The 25,900-nt window shown below is 37.4% G+C and overlaps 1 protein-coding gene across 3 annotated transcripts; it reads left to right on the top strand.

Annotated features, from left to right (window-relative positions):
* Positions 1-2,883: 2,883 nt before the first annotated feature.
* On the top strand, positions 2,884-25,451 carry ZNF507 (zinc finger protein 507). Of its 3 annotated transcripts, XM_086469295.1 has the most exons (7): positions 2,884-2,901; positions 6,394-8,525; positions 9,669-9,774; positions 15,367-15,481; positions 17,894-17,998; positions 21,168-21,302; positions 21,437-25,451. In XM_086469295.1, exons 2-7 carry the CDS (start codon positions 6,399-6,401, stop codon positions 21,798-21,800), a joined length of 2,952 nt encoding a protein of 983 aa, XP_086325421.1. In that variant the 5' UTR covers positions 2,884-2,901; positions 6,394-6,398; the 3' UTR covers positions 21,801-25,451. The 3 variants fall into 3 exon arrangements, with proteins under 3 accessions (XP_086325421.1, XP_086325422.1, XP_086325423.1); XM_086469296.1 differs by lacking the exon at positions 17,894-17,998; XM_086469297.1 differs by lacking the exons at positions 17,894-17,998; positions 21,168-21,302; positions 21,437-25,451 and adding an exon at positions 16,875-16,935.
* The last annotated feature ends 449 nt before the right edge of the window (positions 25,452-25,900 follow it).

Here is a 25,900-nt window from a genome sequence, read left to right on the forward strand (position 1 = left end):
AATCAACTGTATTTTATGCAGTTTGCACTTCTATTTCCAGAAACAGAACAGCTATGAGCAGATAAACCAATATACAGATACAGACAATATGAAACAGATTCTGTCATCCAAAAAGAATGAGAAAAATAAATCCAGGCTCATGTGTTGCAGTTAGCATATAAAGATGGCAGAAAAATTCCCAGCTGCCAATGCTGTTGCAATGCTACTGCAAATTTCACTTTTTTTATGGTGGATCTACCTCATGGTACATAAAGGCCACCTCCAGACTGCCAAGACCTAAAATTTAAGCAAAATACAAAAGAGAAATCCCCACTTCTTTATGTGCCACTCAAAGTGCTCACACAGTGCTCTTGGTCACCGTTCAGGCAGGAAGAGGTGTACAGGCCAAGGCCTCCATTCCAGCCGGCACTCCATGCAAGATTCACTTCTGTTGTGCATAGAGCTATGAAGGCTATGAAGCAGTTTATTTAATCTCTACTCAGGAGATTCAGAGCCCCCATTTATATAATACATTATAATAATGTGAAAATTATAAAGCCTTTGGAATGGTTTTGGAACAGCCAGGCACAAAAGTGTAGAAAACTCATGGGCTAAATTGAATTTTTTATTGACAACTGTATAACTCATTGCTGTACAAGTCATTAATGAAAATAAGCCTAATCATTAATCTTGATGACTGAAAACAGTTTGAGACTGAGGCCACAAAGAATAAACAGGCACCTTATAGGCAAGTTACTATATGTAGATTTCTCTTATTCTAAAAGTGTACACAAAAAAAGTGTATACTTTGCATGTATTTACATCAAGATAGCATCTTTGCTGATGGAGCTCTAAATTTACTCGGTATTTCTAGACTATGTATTACTCTTTTAAATTAAGCTTATAATGTTTACCATAAAACTCATGCCACTGACATCCTGCACATATTTACAGTAATTATGAAGCAATTTTGCATAAACTTTTACAAAAACATCAACATTCTGAACATACTATGCTCAATACAAGTGCGTCATCTCTACCACTCAGACAGTCACCTTATCCAAATTTCATTTGGTTTCCTGTCTCCTTCAACTTGAAAGCAATGAAAATGAGAAATATGAAAAGAACTTTGTGAATTAAGAAGCCTTTCAAATGAATGTAAAAGTGTAAAATCTAAATCTGGGATTTTTTGTAAAATGGTACTTGCACAGAGAATGAAACCTTTAACTTAGTACAGCTTTACTTGCAACAGAGAATAACACAGTGCCTGGAGACCACTCCTCATTATCAACTCAGTATTTTTTAATCCACACATACCAGATCCTAGCATATTTTGATTGGAAAAAGGAGGGTGAGAGTTCTACATCAACAAGAGTGATTCATTTCAGATAAATGGTTAATTAAACTATGACTTTAATTAAACTATGACTAATACAGAAGTGGAAACCATGCTTTTAAAGGAACAGGGTCCACGAAAAATCACATTTCTATGAAAAGGGTCCATTTAATATGGCAGAAAAGGCCAAAAGAAGCTGCTATTATTATTACTACTACATTTGACATTGTGAATACTATACAGCTTCAATTTTTAATTTTTTTAAATTAAATGTATTTTAGTAGGTGTTAAGAAGATAGATTGTATCCTTGCATTTTCCCCACAGCAATTTCTTCTAAAAAAAATCTTAGCAAAATCTTACCAAAGTTATCTTACCAAGTCATAGACTGTAGGATAAGGTTTGAAGTGTCTTAAAACTTCACACAATTGAACAGAGCTTCATAATTCAAGGAATCAAAGTGACAAAGTAAAATTAGACACGAAATAATGCCTACTGAAAGGATGGCAAAATCCATCGCTTCAATAGCACCTGATTGGCCAATATTTCAAACGCATCTCCTATCCCTATGAAACAACATACAACCATGAACAAACCTCCTAGTTGTCGGAGGAAGCAAAGGTGCAAAAGCTTGTTAAATTTTACCAGGGTCACACGCCAAATCCGACTGTAGACCCACCCACATCAACACACTTCAAACCCCTTTCTGGAAATCAGCATTGGATTTTGCTTGAAATCACCTGGCTATGAACCCCTGACTTTCAGTTTGTATGAGGTATCTCATAAATGCACAGCGTGTAGCACTTCTGGTATGTAGTTTATAAGGTCGCCCCCAACATGCAGTGCACACTTTCAACTCCGTATTGCTGCTGACTTAAATTGCAGAACCTTCCTGTCAGTTCTCTGCAGTTTATACTTGAAAACATTTGCATTGATTTGCCATTTGAGATCCAAAATGTGGTGGTTGTTGCTTTGGGTATTTTTTAGCTACAGGTGTTCACCATTGGAAAACTGTGCTGAAAGCACCTTTTGGGAGACTGCACCATTTCTTGAAGCGCACGTGGTGCCTGGCTTGGCCCTGGATGCTGAAATCCTGATGAACTCCTAACTGGAATCCTGACAAAGGCAAGAGGCCAAGAGATCACCTGAGCACGGGAGCTGCGAGGTAAACACCGTCAGACTAAGTAAGCCCGCCAGCTCAGCCGCACCGGGCCACCACGGGAGGCTATGCGCCGCTGTTGGGTCCCCGCGCTGAGTGGAAATTTAAGTGAAGGTGAGGAACGTATCGCGGAGCCACCCGCACCTCGCAAGAGGCCGGTGGCACAGGAGCACGGCCGCACGGCGACACGGCTCCATCTCGTCCTGGGGACGGCGGCAGGCGGCGGCGAGGGCCCGGCGGCGGAGCGGCAGGGCGGCAGACCGGCGGGGGCGGGGCGGGGCGGGCCGCGGCAGGGCCCGAGCTCGTCCCCCCGGCAACGGCGAGGAGGCGGTGGCGCGGCGGCAGCGTCCACCCGCCGGTCACCTGACCTGACCCTGCCGGTCACGTGATACGGTCTCCATCGTCGCCATCTTGAAGCGGTGGCCGGGGGTAAGAAAAAAAATAATTGTTTTTTCTTCATTAAACCGTAGGTAAAAAGTAGGGCGGGCCCTCGGCACCGCCGGGGCGAGCGGGCAGCGGCGGCGGCCCGGCGCCGGCCGGCCGGCAGGGAGGGCGCGAGGCGCGGCGGGCGGGCAGGCCCCGGGGCGGCGCGCTGCGCCGCAGCCCATGTGCGGAGCCGCGGGCGGCTGCGGCTGCCGGCGGAGCCTTCCCCGGGCCGGGCCCTGACCGCCTTGCTCCACTGCCCTCCTCACCTCACCGCCTCGCCTCGCCCACGCGGTGAGCCAGCTCCCCGCGGAGCGGCGGACGCTGCCCCTCGCCTACCCTGCGGCGCCAGGCCCGCGGCTGGAGGGCCGCGCCGGCGGCACCTGCGCGCTCTAAAGCGGGGCCCGCCCGCGGAGTGGCGGCGGGGGGAGAGGGGGCTGGCGGGGAGCGCGGAGGGCAGGGGTGGGTAGGGGGTCCCGCAGAAGGGTGCGGCGGACCCGCGGCCAGACGCACCCGAGCCGCAGTCCCGGGGCAGGGGCTCCGCTGTCCGGGGGCGACAGTTGGCAGGACGGAGCTCCCGGCAGTGAAGTTTCCCTGCCCTCAGGCGCTGTGACGCCATCAGACCGGCCTCCCCGCGTTAGGCTGTTGTGCGGAGCGGTGGATGGCTTTTCCGAGCCCGGGAGGTGTTTCACCTTGTCCCGCTGTGCCGCTCGAGCGGGTGTTGGGCACAGGTGGCCGGGCAGCTCCAGCGCAGCGGCGGCTTCCTCGGGGCTGGACCTTCCCCTTGGGGCCCGGACCTTCCCCTTGGGGCCCCTCCGTCATGCCCAGACCCCGCGTTGTAATTACCGGGTAGGTCGGGTTAAGGGCACGTGCTGGCAGAGCCATTTGCCAGACTGGAGTTTGATGTCATGGGAGATTGAATCGTCTTTGTTCTTAGTGAAAGCGATGTAGTCATTAAAATCCAGGTACTTGTGTACAATTTGTGTCATCCCTTTAAAAACCAAGTCTGCAGCAGTAAGCATTAAACTTGATCTAAACAAAGAATGACATAGCACACGCATACCGTAGTTACACATAGAAGTTACATCAGCTATGAGGATCCCAAATCGATACATCTGAAGGTACCCTCTCTGTTTTCATTGTTGACGTAGCAATAGTATGTGGCAGTGTATTTCTTTTATGCTCTGTTTGGGATCTTCTTGATTTGTGTTTTCTGTGCTTTCAGATGAAAAAGATAGGGGAAATACTTGCCTATTTAGCATTACTTACAAAATTTTTAAAGTACTGAGAATAATTTAAAGTGGCACCATGTGCTTATAATTTTCCTTAACTCATTCTCAAATTGAAAATATTTCAAGACATTATTCCTTTGAGCACTTCATGTAATGTTAAATCTGCTTTCAGGGGAAAAAGCACATTTGTTTACTTTTCATAATGGTTTTAAAACATATTACAGCCAGCATGAAACAAACAGAACAGTATTTTTTTATAACTCAATAGGATGATTTTCAAAAAATAACCTTAAACTTCTTTTACGTCAATATATAATTGGAGATAGTACATGAAAGGGGTATAATTTTTCCTAGCCACATAGACAAAAGTTAGTCATTCAATATACTGTGCCAAACACATAATAGAAATAGAAGCAGAAAACGCACATCAGATCATCTACTCTTTTATGTCTTAAAAACTTGGATGTTTCTGTTTAACAGATACATACATTGGTTCCTGTTAATAACACAATAGTAAACTTGAATTAAATAAGCCAGTTATTTGGTATATTCTTACATAAAATGATACTTTTTTGTTTTAAATATTTTTCAGTTTCTGTCTCCTACAATTGATCTACTATTGCAGTGCAGTATTGGTAATTTTTAATCTGCTTACATAGACCCAGCTAATGGCAGAAGGCCTTAACTAGCTTAGTTTTCTAGTTATGATGGATCCAACTGCCCTATGGCCTTATATTTTGCTAGTTTTTCAATTTTAATGTAGATTTTAGCCATTAGCAAGTAAATAATCTTCAAACTGACACTGAAAAATAGTAATGTTGAAGAGAGTAGTCTTGTCATTTCTTATTCAGAATTGACAAATATGCTGCATTTTCAGCTTGAAATATTTTACATGAGCATATGAGGTGTGAATGATACTAACATTGATAGTATTGATAGTTCTGATGTTAACCTGAATTGTAAATTGAATGGCAAATAAAGGTAACTTGAGTAGTTCTGCCTAGAGTTTTTCCATAGTGGGAAAGGGGAACCACAGAACCCGCTCTCATATGTCTGTTCATTATATTGCTGTATACTAAATCCATAAGTAGAAAAGAGTGGATTTCATGGGTCTTTAGGACGAGTTCTGGAAGTTCTGGTTTGGCCTGTGTATATTTCTTGCAAAAAAAAAAAATCCACATGAAAGAATTTGGGATACTTCTTTCATCAGTCAGCCTTGAAAATGTTTCTGTCATCTCTTTCTGTTCTAAATTTTATATATAGTATATAATATACATATTGTGCCTAAAAGACATGTGTGTGTCTATAGTGGAACTTACATTGGTTATTTTTAGACATTTTTTCAGAAGTGAATTTCACTGTTAAGACTTTTTGTCCAGCTCTTTCACCCCTCACCCCACAGCTTTGCCCACATCACAAAGAATGTTTTCATGTAAATTTACCCATATTGCTTCTAGTTTAACCTCCAACAGTACCACATTATTGCCTGTGGTTTATGGTTAGATATGTTTAAAGGAAGTGTAAGTGGAAATAGTTATTGCCTTTAGCTTTCCTTCAAAACAGAAAAAAATTACTCTTTATAACTTTAGTACCAACTGATTTTCCCTACAATTAAGGAATTGCAGAAAATTAGTAGCTTTTCTAGAAAATGACATTTATAAGAAGTGCAATTTGACATTTGAATGGTATTTAATATAGTCATAGCGAAATGACTAATGCAAGTAAATACCAGAATTACTTCCCTTAACCTAACACTTCAAGGGAAAAAATTGCTTATTTTTGTAAATTATGTTGTTGCAAATTGTCATTTGCTTTAGGAGACATCAGTGTATCAGAGTAAGTATGTTAGGAATACATTTTCATATCATATCATGGCTTTTAAACATAAATATGCCAGTTACTATTGATTGGTATATTTAAGTGTCTAGTATTCAAATGGTAGTCCTTGTAAAGACAAAGACAATAGCTGCAACAATGCTGATCAGCCTGTAGTTGAAAAATATTTGTCTTGCCCTTGTACAACTTGGAGGCAGGCTGTTATAGGCTGACTTGGAATTATTCTGTCTAGCTGCATTGAATAGTATGTATGCTATGCACTAAATGTCCTCAAAATCTTAGGCTATTTAAATATCTGTTCCAAAAGTTTTTAAGTTAGTGGCTTTAGGCTTCCATATTTAGTAGAGGGAGAAATCTAAATAGTATTGGGTTATATTTTTAGTATTGTGCATCTATACATTTTACATTTTTATAAAACTCTTTCTCCTAGGTATTATGGAAGAAGGAAGCAGTGTTGCAGTATTGATGCCAAATATTGGGGAACAGGAAGCCGTGCTGATTTCTGAAACGGTCATTGGCCCAACGCTGCAAAACAGTGAAGATCAGAGAAAATGTAAAACTGATCCACTAATCCATGTTATCCAGAAACTAAGCAAAATAGTTGAAAGTGAGAAGTCACAAAGATGCCTTTTAATAGGGAAAAAACGTTCCCATCCTAATGCTTCTGCACAGTCCTTTGATGCAGACGATCTTTGTGAAATCCCGGCTAAAGCAATTGAGCTATCTGTTATTGCTGCTAAAAAGACCGAAGAGTTACAAGCAGATTATTTTGTGACTGAATGTCTTCCACAAAGCAAAAAAAAGGTGACATGCTACCAGTGTAGTCTGTGTAAGTTTCTATCATCTTCTCTCTTAACACTACAAGAACATATAAAACAACATGGGCAGAAAAATGAAGTGATATTAATGTGCTCAGAATGTCATTTTGCTTCCAAAAGCCAAGAAGAACTTGAATCTCACTTCCAAAATTACCATGAGAATGATGGTAAAAATAGCATCCAGACAAAAGTGCAGCCATGTGTAAATGTCACAAGTTCATTTTTGCAAGGGCCAGTGGAAGGAAGTGTCAAATCGGGGACTGATCGGACAGGAAATCTGGAATGTAAAGATATAACTCAGTCTACTCATATGCCTGAAATGGGTAGGAGAAAATGGTATACTTACGAGCAGTATGGCATGTACCGGTGTTTAATTTGTCGGTACACTTGTGGACAGCAAAGAATGCTGAAAACACACGCTTGGAAACATGCGGGTGAGGTTGATTGCTCCTATCCTATCTTTGAGGAAGAAAATGAAACTACCAACTTGTCAGAGACAGTTGCAACTTGCACACCTCATAGCATGGATACAGTTGTTCTTTCTTTGGAAAACAATGAACTTGATATCCATAGTGAACCTTCTCTTCAACTTCAGATTTGCAATTCTGAGCAACTGTCATGTAAATCACCAGTAGGAACAAATGGAAAAGAGGAAGTGATGTTAAATCAGTCTGTAGTGCATTCTCCTACTACAGAGGTTTTAGAGGAGACTGTATCAGATACAGAACAGGATACTATGATGACTGATAGCCTGCTTTCATCAGCACAGAAAATCATCAATTGCAGCCCAAATAAAAAGGGTCACGTTAATGTAATAGTAGAGCGTTTGCCAGGTGCTGAAGAAAGTGTCTTACAAGAGCCTTTCTTGATGAACACTGACATTGAAGCAGAGAAAAAATTAATCTCAGAGGAGTCCCCTATTACCTGTGAAGAACCTGACAAAGCTTATCATTCAGGTGAAATTCAAGAAGTAATAATAGGATGGAATAATACTGAGAAGAAAGATAATGAATTAAGCTCTAATAAAAACGTAACAACTGATGAAAATGTGCCTCCTGCACGAAGAAGGACAAATTCAGAGTCTTTACGACTACACTCATTAGCTGCAGAAGCTCTTGTTACAATGCCTATCAGAGCTGCAGAACTAACAAGGTCTAGCTTCAGGACTCTGACTGGAGAAGGTACCATGGATGCAGGTGCAGGACAGGGAGAAGCTGATGGTCCATGCATGGCTCATTCTAAAGTGGTATCCTCACTTAAGAATCCTCCAGAGGAGTTCAGTGGCTTAAACCAAAGTGAACGTGCAATAGTTGAGATACAGAAAGAAAGGCCGGAGTTCTCAGAAGCACCAATTAAAATGGGTATCAGTATGTCACTGCTCACTGTCATTGAAAAACTGAAGGAGAGGACAGACCAGAACGCTTCTGATGATGACATTTTGAAAGAATTACAAGACAACGCACAATGCCAAAATGCAAATGATGCAAATATTTCTGGAAGTAACCTAGTGGAATATATACCTAATGTAGATCGACCCTACCGCTGTCGCCTCTGCCATTATAGCAGTGGTAATAAGGGCTACATAAAACAACACTTGAGAGTCCATCGTCAGAGGCAGCCATACCAGTGTCCTATCTGTGAACACATTGCTGACAACAGTAAGGATTTAGAGAGCCACATGATCAACCACTGCAAAACAAGAATGTATCAATGCAAGCAATGTGAAGAATCCTTTCATTATAAGGTAAAGTTCTTTCCTGCGCCTGTCTATAATAGCTAAATAACCTATTTTGCTACTTTTTTAAATAACTGGTGATCCTTCTTTCTAACCTAGTTCAGTCTGACATCCTGGCTTCGTTGTCATTACAGTTGGGGATTATTGCCAGCATCACTTTCCAAATACACAATTCAGCTATAATTATTCTGCTTTACCTACTGAAATAAACTTGCTTCCTCACATAAGTTGTTTTCCTGACAACCATCTTATGGTATTAATATCATGTTGTGTTTCTGCCCATGTGTAGCAACTACAGGAAGAAATGGCATCAGAGAACTTTAAAAGTATGCTCAAACATGCCTGCTAGTTGTGAGTGTGTGCAAAGTAGTCACAGCATTTGGGAGTACCATGAGACACGCTGAAGCAGAAATTTTTTAATTTTTTTTCTCTGTTGTTGTGTTGGTCTGGATGTTCTGTAGAACTTAGATCTGGAAGATTACACACCAGAGCAGAATAATGACTATTGCCATTCTTACAATTGCTATTTTATGCATTAGTGCTGATGAGTGTGTTCCTATGTACTCAGTTCAGTACTCAGGAATATAGAACAGATAGCATCGGTATCCAGCTGTATAACTGAAACTCTTGCAGGCAGTAGTAGTGCAAATTTTCCCATGTTCACTGTTTAGTCCTAGTTTGAAAAAATGTACAGGTAGGGTAGCAAAAGGCTTACTCTCCCCTCTCCTCCCCAAGCAAATAGAAGCAGGAATAACATATTCTGAAGTCACTAGGCAATACAAAAATTTAGTCAGTTTTCAAACAAGCCATCCTCTAATCCCTAAACTAATACTGCTTTTGGAGTATAATAATTTTGGAGGAAGAACTGTTTGCCACTTGTCTGTGGGAATGGGGAGAGAAGGAAGTTTGTTTTCTAAATAAACATAAATCATCTAATCCTCTCAGTCATTCATCAATGCTTTATGTTATTAATTAATGTTATTTGTTTTGTTTTTAGTAATTACATGAGGGATAACCTATATGTATATTAACATACATTTTATAACAGTTGTCATTAAAACTTGAGTAACAATGTCACAAACAATTGCAGTATTTAAAGTGACAAGGGTACGTTTGTAGTGTATATTTAAATGTGGGAAATTGTTTTTTCAGAGCCAGCTGCGAAATCATGAAAGAGAGCAACATAGTCTTCCAGATATCTTTTCAACAGCTACATCTAACAAGCTAATAGTTTCCAATGAAGTAGATGAAAGAGAAGGTACTGTTTATATTTACACTTGAAATTACAAAAAGTCACTCACAACATTACTTCTGTTTTCTGTATTTATATAAAACTGATTTTAAGCTCTCGTTCATCCTGAAATGTTTTCATGCCTGTTCATAACCTTAAATGTATGTTATTTTCAGTATGCAGAACTTATCGTAGTCAGTTTTGAGATATTTTACTGACATTTATTGGTAGGTAAGACATTTTTAGCCCCTGTAATTGGACCTTGTATTTCTTCTTATGAAAAACAACTGGTATGGAGTATTACTCTGAATTTTTAAGAAAAAGATCCTTTTTTTCTTCTTTCAGCAGCTACAGTATTTTCCAAATCACCTACAGTAAACAAAAGAAAGCCTTTCTTTAAACTACTCTAGTGTAGTTTGCTGTCAGTGTATACATACAATACAGTCCATTCCGTGTTTAGAAATTTCTGTTTAATTATGGTGATGTCCAAAATGAGTCATTTGTTTTAGCCCTTGAGAAGCAAACATAAGGCATTCTAAAAATGCAACCTGTATCTGTAATAATGCCAAGGTAACAGTAGGTATGCATTTTCTAAACGTTTGTTTAACTCTGTATCTGCTTATAATTTAATAGTGTTTGTTTCAAAAACAACAACAACAAAACCAAATTGCTCAATGCATTAAGGTAGTGAAATAGGTGGAAAAATAGGCAAATTTTGAAGTTTAGGAGAAAATGTGGTCTTAAAATCCTTTGAGTATTCTGGAGGCCTGGATGCAACTTGAATGCATCCTCTTCTCTGGTGAGTTAAAGTTACTGAAAATATTTATAGTATTTTTATTCTGAAGGCAACACTGTAATTATTAGTATTTTGCAATTTTAGACTACAGTGGAAAAATACTAGTAATTTTATCACCTCTGAACAGCTGTGGGCTGAAGTATTTCCTTTTTGTGCACGTAGGTCTTTTCTGTCCTAACTACGGTCTCTTGTTTGTTTAGATAGCAAAATGTGCACTATAACAGTACTTAGATATCAGTTGAAGTTTCTGGGTTCTACTCTCACCTCTACAGCTGATCAGTGAGTGCGAAAGTAATGAATGAAATTGATGAAACTACTTGTGAAAAAAGGTACTAACCAGCATAAGCCAGGGTGGATGGCTTGAACCACTAATGATTTGTCCAAAGCAACATGGTACACATCAGAATAGAATGACTCTTGACTTCTGTTCTCTTAGGTCATGCTGCCTCTTTTTCTGGCTTTCAGTATACAAATTAGAATCTTAAAAGTTAATTACCTTATCAGCCTCAGGTAAAATGACCCTTCCCATCCCCTTTTTTGCTCTTATCAATGCAGAAGGCATTTACATTCAGAAAATGGATCTGTAGTGCTTATTACATCCCTAAGACCTAAGGATGCAAGAGCCAACTGAAGTCAGGGGGAGACAGGAGAAGGTTAGGGAGGGTTGGGAGGGTCTCTGGTAGTGGGAACGTTCCCCATTAAGTAGTGGGGTTTTTTCCCTTCAGAAGAAGTAGCATAAATGTTTTAATGGAAGTGATAAGTATTAAAACATTGTTAGTTTAGCTCGCTACACATATCTACAAGTACAGCTTGGACTGTTACTTCTGACAATGTTTTGTTTGTATTAAACCAATATTTTTAAAGATGTCATGATACAGGACTAACTCCTTGCAATGCCTGAAACATGTCATATTTGGGGGAATACTGTACCTTTTGAGCTAAAGTCCTGTTAAGGTGACTGAAAATCAAGATGCTGATCTGCTTTTGAAAATAGTATGTTTTAAAGCAGTGGGTTTAGAGTTTATATCCTGATCTTGTAACTGAGCTTCCATGAAAGAGGAGCCCCTGTTCAAGAAAACTGCCTGCTTTCAATTTAATTCCTTTAGAGATTTTTTAAAAATATTTTTTGCTCATTATTATCTTATAAAAGTGTTACAGCCATGCACTTTAATTGATTGTTTACCCCACGTGAAATTTAGTAATGTGGCTTGAATGAAAACAGTTCTCCTTTTAAACTTTTATTAACTCGTACTGTGGAATGTTTAAATTATTTCAGAACCAATTTATAATCAAATTGCAACACCACTGCAGTACAGCAATCTCTTGTCAAACAGATGTCATCCCTATAAAGCAACACAATACAAAGAAGTTTATGGCATAGCATCTGTTTATGTGAAAGATGCCTGAGCTGGAACAGTTTCATTTCTTGTTTATGAAATAGTTAGTCCTAAAAGTCTCTTTATTCATCATGGTTGTACAATAAATTAAAAGGGAGCATTATGACACTGGATATGATCCGATTGTAAATGTCTAATAATGAAGGAATAGGGTAATAAGCAGCATTACAGGAGCACCTGTTACTGCTGCTAGAACAAAGATCTGTCATTTCCACGTTCACTTTTAAGAGACCTGATATCCTCCATTCAGAAAGCAAAAAAGGCCCCAAACCCAGAAGAAATAAGCCAGTGGAGGGGGTGGGGCACATGACTGCTATTTTGCAGCACCAAACTATATGATGTATTATAATTTATGTGCGTTTTGTTGAAGGAACAGATATAAAGTAGTGATTGGTGTAAATAATTGTTCCTAAGTGTGTGCTGCTGGGTGGTTAGCCACTTATAACTATGCAATAGATAATATGTTTGCATAACGCTTTAAAAATTTTGTTAGATACTGTTTGTTTTAAGCACCTGCCCAATAAAATAACAAATTCGTAACAGAAGATACATTTGGAAGTAGTTTATTCTAAAGCTGCAGAATTTAAGATGGAAAACCCATTCAAGTAGAGCATGCAATAGCTTAACCTTCACACAAACCCTGCTCTCCCATAGATCTGCAGCCCAGTAAGGGGCTTTGTATTCATTTGAGCTCTTCTACATAAATATGCATTCATAAAAGAATAATTGTAGGAATATAAATTCCAAAATCTCCAAGTATATAATTAAGATTGTTTTGATAATTTACATTAAAGAAAAAAAAAACTAGTAAATTTTACTATATGAGCATATGGTAGGAAAGATTCTGATATATTTTGCTTTAAGGCTGACTTGCAAAGAGTGCATGTTATATATTACTTCCATATTATTTTTTATAAGAATGCTAGAAGAGTGAGCACTGTGTCATGTTTCAAAGTAAAAAATATAAAATTTTTTTTCTGTTGTCTTGGTACACACAAAATTATTCAAATTTTATTTCAGACTGGCTTTGTTCAGATTGTTATTTTATTTTTTATGCCATACTACATATTCTTCAGAATAACCCTCTGGTGTTATCAGCCCTACCTAATTACTTTGCATCTTGAACCAACAGTGATGAATTTTTGAGTGAAAGTTTAATTAGTGGTAATTTTCCCTTAAAGTTTAAGTTAGCTGTGTGACCGTATCCCTCAGAATAATATAACTAAAACTTTTTTTGACATAATTAGGTGCCCACCTGGGGGAAAAAAAAAAGTGAAACATTAAAATTCCATTTTGGATTACTCATTCTACTGGTTTATTCTGCAATGTCTCCCTAAAAGAATTTTACTATAAATATTCTTAATTGTTGCTTTGATAATGAAAAGATTCAGTCTGGGTTATTGGAGTCCAGCATTATCAAGAGGAACCTCCAGAACAAAATTGTCTTTACAAAACCTGTGCAGTATTTTGGACTCAGGAGATGGAACTTCTGTTTCCAGGATAAACGCTACAGTTCCTCTTGAGTTCAGTCTGCTTGTCTCATTTCTCCCTTCTTTAGCTAAAATGAATTGGAATTCAGGAGGTAATAAAGGATGGGGTTTTGATCAGTTTTTAGTACTCCAGACTGCAAAGAAGTTTGTGGTCTTTAAACCTAAGCAGAGATGTGTCTAAAAAGTCTACATTCCATCTTTTTGGACAGTCACTTATTTCACATTTCAAGCTTGTCTGTCTTTTCAAACTGCAAGTTGAGCAGTGGCAGGCAGACCCTCCTCTCAGTGTGCCATGGACCTTCAGTGCTCTCAAGCTTGACAAGCCTTAACAGAATTCTTCTTCAGGATTCAGAATAGAGGGATCCCATTTGGGAAATCAGAACTTACATTTTTTTAGGGAGGGGGGTTATTTTAGGTTTGGGGAGGAGCTGGAAGGCCTGGGAAGTAGATCACCTGCTGTTATTATCAGAGTTCTTCAGGCAATATCTACTAAAAAACATCCAGCTAATACATGCTTTTCTGTTCTACCTAGGATCTTCTGGTGTATTCTGCTAGTAGTAAAGCCATTCACACCACAAGCTAATGATTTGTTTGTGCTGGAGATGGGCTTCATATAAGCACAAAGAGTTTCTGAAGTCCGTTCTTGCAAGATTTGAGCTTTACTTTGTCTCCCACACATTATTTATGGAATTGTATATTTATTTTGGTTTGGGGATATACTTTAGTAATGATCTTTACCCATCAGAGAAATTCTTCAAAGATCTGTATCAGAGTTTCTTCAAAGCCCATGTATGTAACTGAGAGTTATGGCTTGACTGTTCAGCCAGCTAATAAGAATTGGTGTGGAGATAAAATGAACTTGAGCACCTTACTTGCATTTGGGGAAAAAAAAAAAAAAAAAAGGTAGAATTACTTAGGCTACTGAAGAGGTTAGATGCAGAAAGAAAACTCTTTGATTTTAGTTTGGTGTTTCTTTTGTCTGTAGTGGTGATTGAAACAGCTCCAACCTTGGTGTTCCTTCATGTTTCTGCTGTTCCCTCATTTGGGGAGTGCATGAAGGCTGCATGATAGGCTGGAATGGGAAAATAACCTGCATGAAAAATACCATCTCTCTTCTCAAATGTTAATATTTTGACCCAAATCAGTTCCATCATTCAGTGAGGCAGGAGGAATAGGGCTGGTTTTAGTCTACACACTTACCTCTCAAAAATACTCAGACTGTGCACTTGTGGGCACACATTTTCCTGTGTTAAATTAGTCATTAGCCTTTGTCTCTGCAACCATTAATTTTTCAAGAGTCTCCTTCATTCTGGAAAGAAAAAAACTATTTTTGTTACAATTGCTTTTTAGTAATTTGGAGAAGTTCCAAATTATTTCTTAACACATCTGGTCAGTATGTATTTTTTTAATCATCTCAGCTCCTTCTGAAAGTGTGAGTGTATGTGAATGATAGGATTTAGATGCTTTGGAAGGCCTTTTACTTTTCTTTATTTTTCTTTCTGTTTGCCAGTTGGAAACTTGTCCTTTCTCCACGCTAATCTTTTCCTTTGATTTGATTCATTTTGCAAAGCAGTGAAACTGCTGGGTTCACCCCACATTTTATCACCTTTTGCTGTAACACGGGATTTTAACCCAACTGCAGGAAGAAGGGAGGTGTCCGCATATAAAGAAAGAAAGAGTTTTCTTGAAATTTTAATAATTTCAGTGAATGGAAGGACGAATAGAGAACAGCATGGTAAATAAACTATACCTTTATTATCTCTCTGTCCATTGCCAGTTTGCTCCAGATACTTTAAAAGTATTAAATATTTATAGATATTTTAAAGTATTACTTTAAAATGTTAATTCATGTTTCATAATTCAATTGTGCTGAAATTATCATCTGAGAACTTCTTACAATGCTGAATGCAACTCTAATGGATTTTGTTTCATGTAGGAAGTAAGTCTTCAGTTCAGAAACTGTATAGATGTGATGTATGTGACTACACAAGCACAACTTACGTTGGTGTACGAAATCACAGACGAATTCATAACTCTGATAAGCCATATAGGTAAGTGTCTCAATTATTGCTGGCTAATGCCACAGACTTGGTTTACTTGTTTTAACTAAAAAGGTTACTTAATTGCTTATGCAATGTTGAAGATACTGTTAAAGAATTTCAAGTACATAATTTTACTGCAAATCTGAAGGAGCCACACTTGCTGGTTGGCTCAAACTATGAAATTAAGATTTGCTAACTTTTCCGGGATGCATCTTGTGCTATAGCAAGCTATTGCTTGTTTTCAGTTTGAAGCATTCAGATGTGGAAAGGAAAATAATTACATTGTAATATTGAACTTTGGCCAACAGTAGTATATTTCTTGAACTCCTTGCACACTTAAGTTCATTTTGGATTAGCTTTATTGCAAAGTGTTCTCCATTGTCATATTGCTACTTTGCATATTGGCTTCTACGGAGCGTGGCAAAATTCTGCCCTTTGTCTCGTTGCCAGTCCGCTCAACTTTTTCACAGGTTTCAAGCAATATTAACGCGCTCACTTAGGATCAGATTTTATAACTTTTCTACGAGGATTTTATACAGATTTATATAGAAACTTCGATATCTAAAATCATGTGTAATACTATAGCTCAGGTCCCCAGCAGAAAAATAAATCATGCATTTTTCCATTGGTTGCTGCATAAATCCCTGCAAATTCAATCTATGCTCATACAGTGCGGATCTCTGTCCCTCTCTAGTGGCTAGAAAATAGATCTGAATTAATAGAATTATTGAGCTAATATACTTCTATCATTTTAATACAAATTCTGGAAACTCAACACCTTGAAAGGCTGACCTCAGCCAGGGACTTTCTCTTTTAGATAAAAAAACCCAGAAGACGTGTTGTATTTTGATTTGTCGATTATAATGATATCCTGTAACACTAGCAACAATTTGCAAGGTGTTTGCTCAGAGAGCAAATGTGGAATACAAGTAGATTTTTTTTTTTCTCCTCAGAATCTTCCCTATTGCTGTTATTTGTTACTTAGTGGGGTTGGAACAGCAGATACTGTATAGAGTGTCTTGTATATGGTAGTTTTCTGAATTGGTGTTAGCCAGCCTATTTGATTTAGGAACGCTTGAAAGTTTTCCATTGGTGAAACAGACTGCCACATATTAAATTTAAGCCCACTGATCTGGCTTGCTTTTCTTACTATTTTTTCATAAACCCCTTAGGCAAATCTGCAGACCTGGTAGGATACTTAAGCTATAGCCTAAAAATTATAAAGATCCAGTCTTTATGGTATTTCTCCTTCTGAAACATGTATTCATCAAGCCTTTCATAGTATCAGATAGCAACCTACTATATTGCTGCCATTTTTATAGCTGTAAACATATTTTATTATTTGTTTAAGAAAAATTGCTGGAAATTAAACTATATAGCCTCCAATGATGCATTTTTGTAGATTGGATACCTTCTGGATTTTAATACTGGACAATTAAGTCCTTTCAAAAATAAAGTGAGTAATCTCAAGGTAAGTATCTTGCAGTCTCAAACTGTTTCACACTATAGACCAGACTTAGTAAATATTGGACATTTTACCATTTCAAAAAAAAACAACTAGCTAAAGTCCTAACAAATACACAGAGTTTTAGCTGAGCTTGATGGCTTCTATTTCAATGTTACATAGAGGAAGCTTGTGTGGTAGTATATTGATATTTATGCATAGCATAAATTTTGTGTAATACTTTGGGATCTAAATTTAGATCCAGACTGTTTTATGTATTATTTTTATACAAAGGTATTGTGACAGAAGTGAAAAAAAAAAAAAAGAATTAGACAGCATGATGTGACACACTTGTCTTAGGGCACTTGAATCTAAATGTGTTGATCTTTTCCCTGACTTCTATTTCAGGTATAATGCTCTGAAACTTAGACGTTTTATTACTAAATAGTTTGGCTTTTAAAATGTCATGAGAAACAGGGCTGTTGCATTAAGTAGAATACGTATTCTTGAGGAACAAGCCTCACTTCTAAATACACTGTGTCCCCTATAGCTCTCATGGTCATTCTGCTTTTGCATAACATATCCAAGCAACTTGCATCAAGGCTGCATCCATTCAAGTGCATCCGCATCTCCCTTATGCTTCGTGATGGTTACCAGCTTCATAGAATCATAGAATGGTTTAGGTTGGAAAAGACCTTTAAGACTGTCGGGTCCAACCGTGGTGCTCAAGATAGATGTCAGAAAGGAACATAGTCCATATGACCAATGATTCTTGCTCAAAGGTGGACCTTTTCGGGCTGCAAAAGATTCTCATGGTCCAAAAATTGGAAGTTAATGTCATCACTTGGACTTCTATAAACGTTGTTAGTCTTTAACTGTAGTCTTTCCAGATGCCTTTGCTTTCTCACAGCTTTTTATTTCCAGAATAGTGTTAGCAGTTAATTGTCAGATTAGTTTACTTGTTGTTGTCTCTTTAGATGTCGAGTATGTGACTTCGCCACCACAAATATGAATAGCTTGAAATGCCATATGAGGCGCCACCCCCAGGAGCATCAGGCAGTGCAGCTAATGGAGCAGTACAAGTATGTAACAGTTCTAATTTGGCAAAAAGCTGTGACAGTAGTGATTTTGTTATGTTAAGATAAAAAGCAGGGTTCAGATTCTATTCTTTTCCCACCTAGATTCATTCTTTGTTCCAGTGACCTTTTTTTTTTTTTGAGGGAAGGAGATTTGATGTGGCACTCCCAGGTGATGTTTGTGCTCGCTAGTTAAACTTGTCCATGACCTCCCTCTGGTACACTGTTCAGCTTTTTCTTTCCAGAATGGGGTGGTTGCATATAAACTGCCTATTGCAGGTAGTTTCTGGACTGTGTTAATTACCAAAGCATACCTGGAATTGTTCGGGAGAATGCGCGTGTCAAAACCATGCCAGGGGCACGTCTAACATTTAATATGATAGATTGTTAAATTCCAGTACCCAGGAACGTTCTCTGGCTTTGTTTAATATCCTAGTTTAGGCACAGCCTTTGCATATACATGTTAGTCAGAGTCCAGATTGGCACCACACTGCCCTAATTAAGAATTAGTATGACTAATCATTATGTTCAAGTGAAGCGTGTCCTTTATAGTCTGTCCATAGGTCTGTGTATTTTTCATCTATATAGAGAGAGAGAGATGAGAGAAAATTGGCACAAATATATGCAATTGTTTACTACTAATTTGTAACAAAAAATAAAAGCAGGGAAAGGAAAGGGAATCATGGATATTCTGAACATTTCTTAGTAGAGGATTTTAAAGGCAAAGCACATTCACATAAGGGTTTCTCCTCAAGAAAATCTGCTTCTACAACTTCAAAGTCCTTCCACTGCATTTTTTCCCCAAAACGTTCCTAGTAGCAGTAAGTTCTATTTGCTCCGCTGTCATACTTCATACAGTATTGCTGACTGCTCCTAGTATTAACGAAGATTACTGGAAACCTCCACACTTTGGTCCCTGCATCCCCAAGGAAATACTCTGTCAACAGCTGCAAGATAATTGTTTCCTCAGTAGATCAATTTAGGATACACTTGAACAGTAAAGTTTAATAATTCAACATAGATCAACCAGTAGGGCAAATCACGCTATAGAATCGAAAGGGTTCTACTACTAAACTCAATGGTAAAATAATTTTGTTTCTCTGGGAATGTCTTGCATATACTGCAACTGTATCATCATAAAGCGTAGTGCATCAGGATAAAAGCGGTTGAGTTTTTGTGTCTTTGATTTGAACTGTATGCTAAAGCAGTATGCTAAAGCTAAAGCAAAGTAAATCTGGTTAGTAAATCACCTGAGTAAATTAATGTCCTTCAAAAAATGAGACTGTAAATAAAAGGCGATAAAAACAAACACTGTTGCTTCATTTGCTGTGTTACCAACCCACTGACCAAGCTGTGCTAGTGGCACAGAAAAATCATATATATAGTAAGCCTAGTGGAATACATGTGCATATAGAATGGAATCAAGATTATTTGTTGATCTTCGTGTTTTGCAAAAAAATAATTTGAGCCTAATTTTATCTGTAAATTAACTGTAAGGTCTGCCTTTTATTTTATTTTTAATGATGCCATTATTTTGTAACAGCCTTATTAGAAATACTGAGATTCTCAACCTCAGAGTGAACTTGCCTACATTTGAAAGCATCCATATTCTTTATAAGGCTTCAAATTAGAAGGAAAAGAGAAAAATAGGATAGTACATTCAAAGTCAAGTAATAGAGAAAAGTGAGATAGAAGGACATGCCTGTTGTTACCCAGCAGGACAGAACTATCTTGCTACATAAGAAAGGTAATGTACCATGCCTTCACCTAACTTGTGGTCGTGATTTTTGCTGTTCTCCGCAATCTTACACTGAGCAGAAATAGTTTCCTGTATATGATTATTTCCAAGGCATTTAAGGACTATATCCTACTGTTATTAAGAGAAGTGATAAAACCTTACTGAATTGTAATGTGTAACACTGTTTTATGTAGGCTTTCGCGTGTTTCCAGGTTATATTTCTGAAAAGGTCTTAAAAATTTACAAAAACTTATTAGTATAGTAGTCATTTTAACAGACTCATCATAGTGTAACATATCAGGATCACACTGCTTGAGAAAACATCTTACTCTTACTGAAGAATGAGACTGAAATGCATTCCTAGCTGTAATTTCTTATAACAAGGTCACCTTTCATTTCTAGAAAAATTTGATCCTGATCTTTTCCATGTGATCTGAGGAACTTAAGACTTCCAAAATAGCAAGTAGCTAAGCAAAGTAGCTTCCTCATCCAAAAGGAGCTACGTCACCTTTACCATGAGTACTGTTCTGCTCTGAAGTGATGTCATGCAGTATCACTCATCTCTTTCATGCTGAGATGACTAATTTATCATCTTACAAAACACTCATAAAAAAACCTCCTCTGTTGTATGTTCACTTATGAAAAAAGTCCTATGGGATTTGATCAGTCTTGAGCTATTTGTGTCTGTAAATATACACTACATCTCTATGTCAATAGAATTTATTCTTCAAGGCTTTGTTCTTTACTGTGTAAGACAGATTTTTATAGGAAAATAGAAAATTTAGTCTTGTGGTACCTGAGCTGATGGAAAACTCTATGGACAAAATTGTCACCTGTCTGCGTCTCAATCTGTGAATATGTTCAAAATCTGACTGGACAGTGTCCTTGCAGTAGCTGCTCCTGCTTGAGCAGGTAGATTGGACTAGGTGATCTCAAGAGGTCCCTTCCAACTTCAACTCCTCTGTGATCCTTAAATAAACTAATATGTGCTACACCAGGAAAGACTTTATTAGTTCAATTAAAATTATCACTGCCAATTAGACAGCTCCTTCTTGGTTCAGAACAACGGCAGAGAGCTCACTACCTGCCTGCCACATACCACACCAATGTACTCCATGTTTCCACAGTCATCAGAACTACTGCATTTTTGCAGTATTTAAACAGTTTTAACAAGCCAAAGAGGTAAGATTTTAATTCAGTTGTTTAAGAAGTCAGAAAAAGCAAACTTGAAAAACAAGACCCTAAAAATAGTCTTACATTTCAGGATGAGATGTTACAAACTTGACCTAGTCATGAACCTGAAAAGGGGGACCAAAAAGAGGATTGACCTGTATCTCTCTGTTTACTCATCCTTTTGGAAGAACTAGCCCATTACTAAACTAATAAAATTTAACTTCTAAATGTTTCACTTTTCCCTTCTCCACTTTTTTTCCCTAGATGTTCTCTCTGTGGATATGTATGTAGCCATCCTCCATCCCTGAAGTCCCACATGTGGAAACATGCAAGTGACCAAAATTACAACTATGAACAAGTGAACAAGGCTATTAATGATGCAATTTCACAGAGCAGTAGGTATGTCTGATTTACTTTCAAGCCCGATCATCTAGAATTTTGAAAGGACCCAACTTTGATCCAAAATAAAGTTCCTGTCAAAAAGCAACAACTGTATGTTTTGATATTTATTTTGGTTTTTATTATTATTTCAGGTTTCAAGGACAGCTTCCTGACAAAACCCTGTTAGAAGGCACAGATGAAAGTACAGTACCTATACTAGGAAGTTCAGACAACTTGGTGTCTTTTACAGAGTCTATTAACCAGACTACAAATGAAATTTCAGGTCCTGATGAAAATGAGAAACCTAACTTGATGAATACCTCATGCAGTTTAGAAAAGAACTCCGCTCTACCCCATCTTGGCACAGAATACTGTGTTCTTCTCTTCTGCTGCTGCATTTGTGGGTTTGAGTCTACCAACAAAGAAAATCTGCTTGATCATATGAAAGAACATGAGGGTGAAATCATAAACATTATTCTAAATAAGGACCACAGCACAACTCAGAGCACAAACTAGGTGAAGCAGTAGGCTAAAGAGAGGGTTTCCTAGAGTGAATATTTTCTTTGGTAGTTTTTGCCTGAGAAACTTGCTAAAAACAAGAATTGCAAGTAAAACTTTATTTCCCATCATGAGTCCTTGTTTCAGCTGCAGTAAAATATTTTAACCTGGGACCGATGAATCATTTAGGAGATAAATATAAGGAGTGGGGAATAGAATGATCCATTTTAACATGTTATTTCTCTATATGGTGCCAAGAATGTAGGATTGTGAGTTTTTCTTTTGTTGTCAGGTACTAGTCAGTAATAATCCATTAGTACAGTACGTTAAAACCCAAAGGTATGAAAGCTTTGTATCGACTGAAAAGCTTTTTTCTTCCCCCGTCTTCGTTTTTTTCCAAGTATTTCAGCAAAGAACTTTTTTACCGTTTTTTGAAACTGGCAACAGACCAGATAAAAATTTTACAGTACGATCTCATAAATCCCACTGCCTGGATTCTGGAAGGTAGGGAGAGGGGAGGTGGGTGAGGGCATGCGTGTGCTTGCATGCACACCTAGGTGTTTCATTTTTCCCAGTCTATTTTTAAGGCCTTACAAACTCCCAAGTCATCCTTCAACAAAGACTGCTATGCTTTCTACTGATTTAGAGCAGCAGGAGATGAGGAGCCTAGAAGCATTTTGCTAATAACTATTTGTCTGATTGGATCCTAACTAAAAAACTGCTATCTTTAGAAAAGATCCTTTATAATAGTGACCTGCTGTTTCTTAATGGTTTTCTTGACACATTCAGCAGAACTATTTTTTTTTTAAAAAAAGCTTGTCGTATGTCACTTTTGATTTGTGGTGATACTTTGCAGTATGTATGATCAATGTTTTTTAATGAGAAGAAGATACTAACAATAATTGCCACAAAGAGATGTAGATTAAACCTATGTAGATTCCTAAATGTGTAGGTGAGCACAAAGTGGGATTTTGAGAAATGCCTACATGCTTTGGAGTTTTTTGAAATCCCACTAGCTGTCTAAATTTTCCATTTGTCTGGCAGAGCTGTAACTGTAGAAATAATTTACTGAAAGATAGAGTAATCTTCCTGTAGAAAATCATATTAAAAAAAAGGCACTCAATGTTTTAAGCAAAAACTGTATCCAGTCACTTGTAGAATAAATTTTACTAGTAGATACAATATTGATTCATAAAGGGAATTAGGGATTACTTTGTTTTCTAAGAAACAGAAATCTCTCCCTTTCAAAGCCTTTAGCTTCTGAACGTACAGTGCTTTTTTTTTTTTTTTTTTTTACAGTTACAGCAGTTTGCAGTAAAGAAATTAATCTTATATATCAGTTTGGAATATTATTATACTGGCTAATTACCTGATAACTTTGCTAAGGTTATTTATAAATTTGGCTACTTAAAGTCATTTGAAATACATGCTTCAACCAAGTGAAGTAGTAGCACCAAAGGAGCCCTTTAGCAGCCAGATTTAAACTTTCTAGTTGGGGCACATGTTTTTGGTTTTAATGAATGGCAGATGCACAGAAGCATGCCTCCTAGATCCTGACATGGGGATGCAGTTACCTGATTTTTCGTAGCTCATTACTTAAAAAATTACTTACTCTTAGAAAAACAGTATTTTATGGTTAGTTTATTTATACATTTCTGCTAGCAGAAATAAGCTACAACTGTAAATCTAAGAAGGTGGCATGTGTAGTGTACAGTCTGTTGTGCTATGGCTGACTAGAAATGGCAAACAGGAAATTAAAACAACAGGTCTTGTTACAACTTTATGAAGCAGCACAAAATATAAAGGCCAGGGTAGAGGCATGAAGATTCCAAGTACATTTGATGATTTTTGTTTTCAAGTGATTTCCTCAATTTGACTTGTTATTTTGGGTTAAATATCTATTATTTTGTTTATAAATTAAATAGCAGAAAGTACACATTTTGCTTTAAAAATTGATCAGGATATAATGTCAAAGCATTTTTGTGTCAGGTATTTGAGATCTTTTAAATACATATGTGAAGTAAGTGTACATTATTTTCAGTTAAGAGTTATTTTTCATATTCCTACAGGTGGATTTTACATTTGAAAAACATGATTTATTTACATAATCTCAAATTCAATTAAACATAGTAAACTTTTAATGGGATATTCATACTGTCTTACTGACACCAATATTTTACCTTCGATACAGAATTCGTGTGAAAATAATACATTATCTGGAATATATTGCAACTTTCTCATTCAGAGATCCCATTTGTTGAAAAAATTAAAGGTATAACAAGATCCATAGTAATGCCAGCATTCACAGAAACAATAGTTTACCACATTGTTTTTTCTGTGTAAAGGGATCATTATTTTAAAGTTGCTCAGCTAGTGAAAGATAAAAAGGTGGAAAACTTGCATTCGTAAGCTAAGAAGGAGATGTCAGTGAACCAAGACATAAAAAGCAAGTAACCTTGAATTAAAATAAACAATTTTGGTGTATGTGCACGCCACACTTGTGGCATTAAGTGTAATGCATCAGGACTCTGTAATGGGATTACTAAGCAGGATGCATCTATTCACAGCTGTTCTTGCCATCTTGTTGCTTTTTTCTTTTTGACCATGTGTTTCTATAAAACAGTAGAAAGTTAGTTGCCTCTAAAAAACATTATCAATCCTAACAAATGCCAACAAATAATTCTTTCCCATATGCGTAGAGATTATTTTTTTTAACTGTTTCCATGCTGCTTGCCATTAGTTACCCACTCACAACTCCCATGGACTCTACCAGAAGTTCTGCATGTGAAGTAATTATAGACTTAGTTTTTCTGAAAGCAAATTATTCCTCAGGTTGTCTGCTTTAGAAACTGTATGGTTGGCTTGGTTGCATGTTATGCAAGGGTTTTTAAGCACATTTCAGTCACCAACACTGTGGTCTTCCTTTTTCTTTAAGCTTTTAAAATATTTTCGATCATCTGTCACAGCACTATCAGATGATCAGCTATTCACTTGCTGTTTGTTTAAATTAGATTTTGTTCTGTGATACGAACTGTAACTTGCAGCTTTGTTTTAAATGCCTGTACTTCTACTAAAGAGAACACTTCATTCATGCTAGACCATACTGATAAATAGGTGCATATTTCATCTTTCCGATTTATGCTTGGCCTGGAAAAATAGAGTGGGATTCAGTCAGAATTATTGTATTTTCCTCTTTCAGAAGCACTTATTTAATCATTTTTAAAAATGTACAGTTGGTGCTCAAAGTAACATTTGTTAAGATATATTTAATAGAAATTTACATTTGCATTTGATATTCATGGACATGGGTACATGTATTTTTTTAAGAAAAGGTATTGTAACACTATGGCACTGCTTTTATAGCCAAAGTATAAAAAATTTAGAAAACTGACATGTAAAGACTGAGTTAATTCTGATACTGTATCGTATTAAATAGGATGACTTTCATTTTATAAAATTATCCAGCACATTAAGCTGCATGCCTTAAGCTCTCTCTAGGATTGCGTTCCTGATAGACGACTGTTTGGAACTATGAAGCAAAGTCTGTAGTACTACTTTAACTACCTTCTGAAATACTGTACAATGTTAGAATAATTTATTTTGCTTTACAGGAGTTTGTCACGTATTGACTTTAATATTGTATTTTGGTAATAAACTTTTTTTGTTAAACACTTTAGTCACTTTTACTTGACCTGTATGAAATATGAACATGGAAAATTCAAATGCTGAACCAGTGTTTAGAGAGATGGGAATCTGTCTAACTCAAAAAGTATTTGAAAAACTTTACTGCCATTTCTCACGTTTGTGTCAAGTTATTACAGTTTTAATACTGTTAATACAAGTTTTATAAAAGTAACTGTAGTGATGAAATATGAGACTCTTAAGTCAAAATACTTGTAAGCCTGCATGCATGGGACAATGCTGAAGGACAGAAGTGCACTTCCAAAATTCATACTGAAGCTAGTGGGATTTTTTTTCCCTAATTGAAATGGAGTGAAAGCCTTTTTTCAGGTAAGTGGTTGACTCTTGCTTATCCATCACACAAGCTAAAACATATCTTGGAATCTAATTCTAAATAGACAGCATATTTCTTGGCTTTGCTGGAGCTTTTCTTCACA

This window comes from Leptosomus discolor, chromosome 8, assembly GCF_034619465.1.
Source record: "Leptosomus discolor isolate bLepDis1 chromosome 8, bLepDis1.hap2, whole genome shotgun sequence".
In the NCBI taxonomy this organism is placed as follows: Eukaryota; Metazoa; Chordata; class Aves; order Leptosomiformes; family Leptosomidae; genus Leptosomus; species Leptosomus discolor.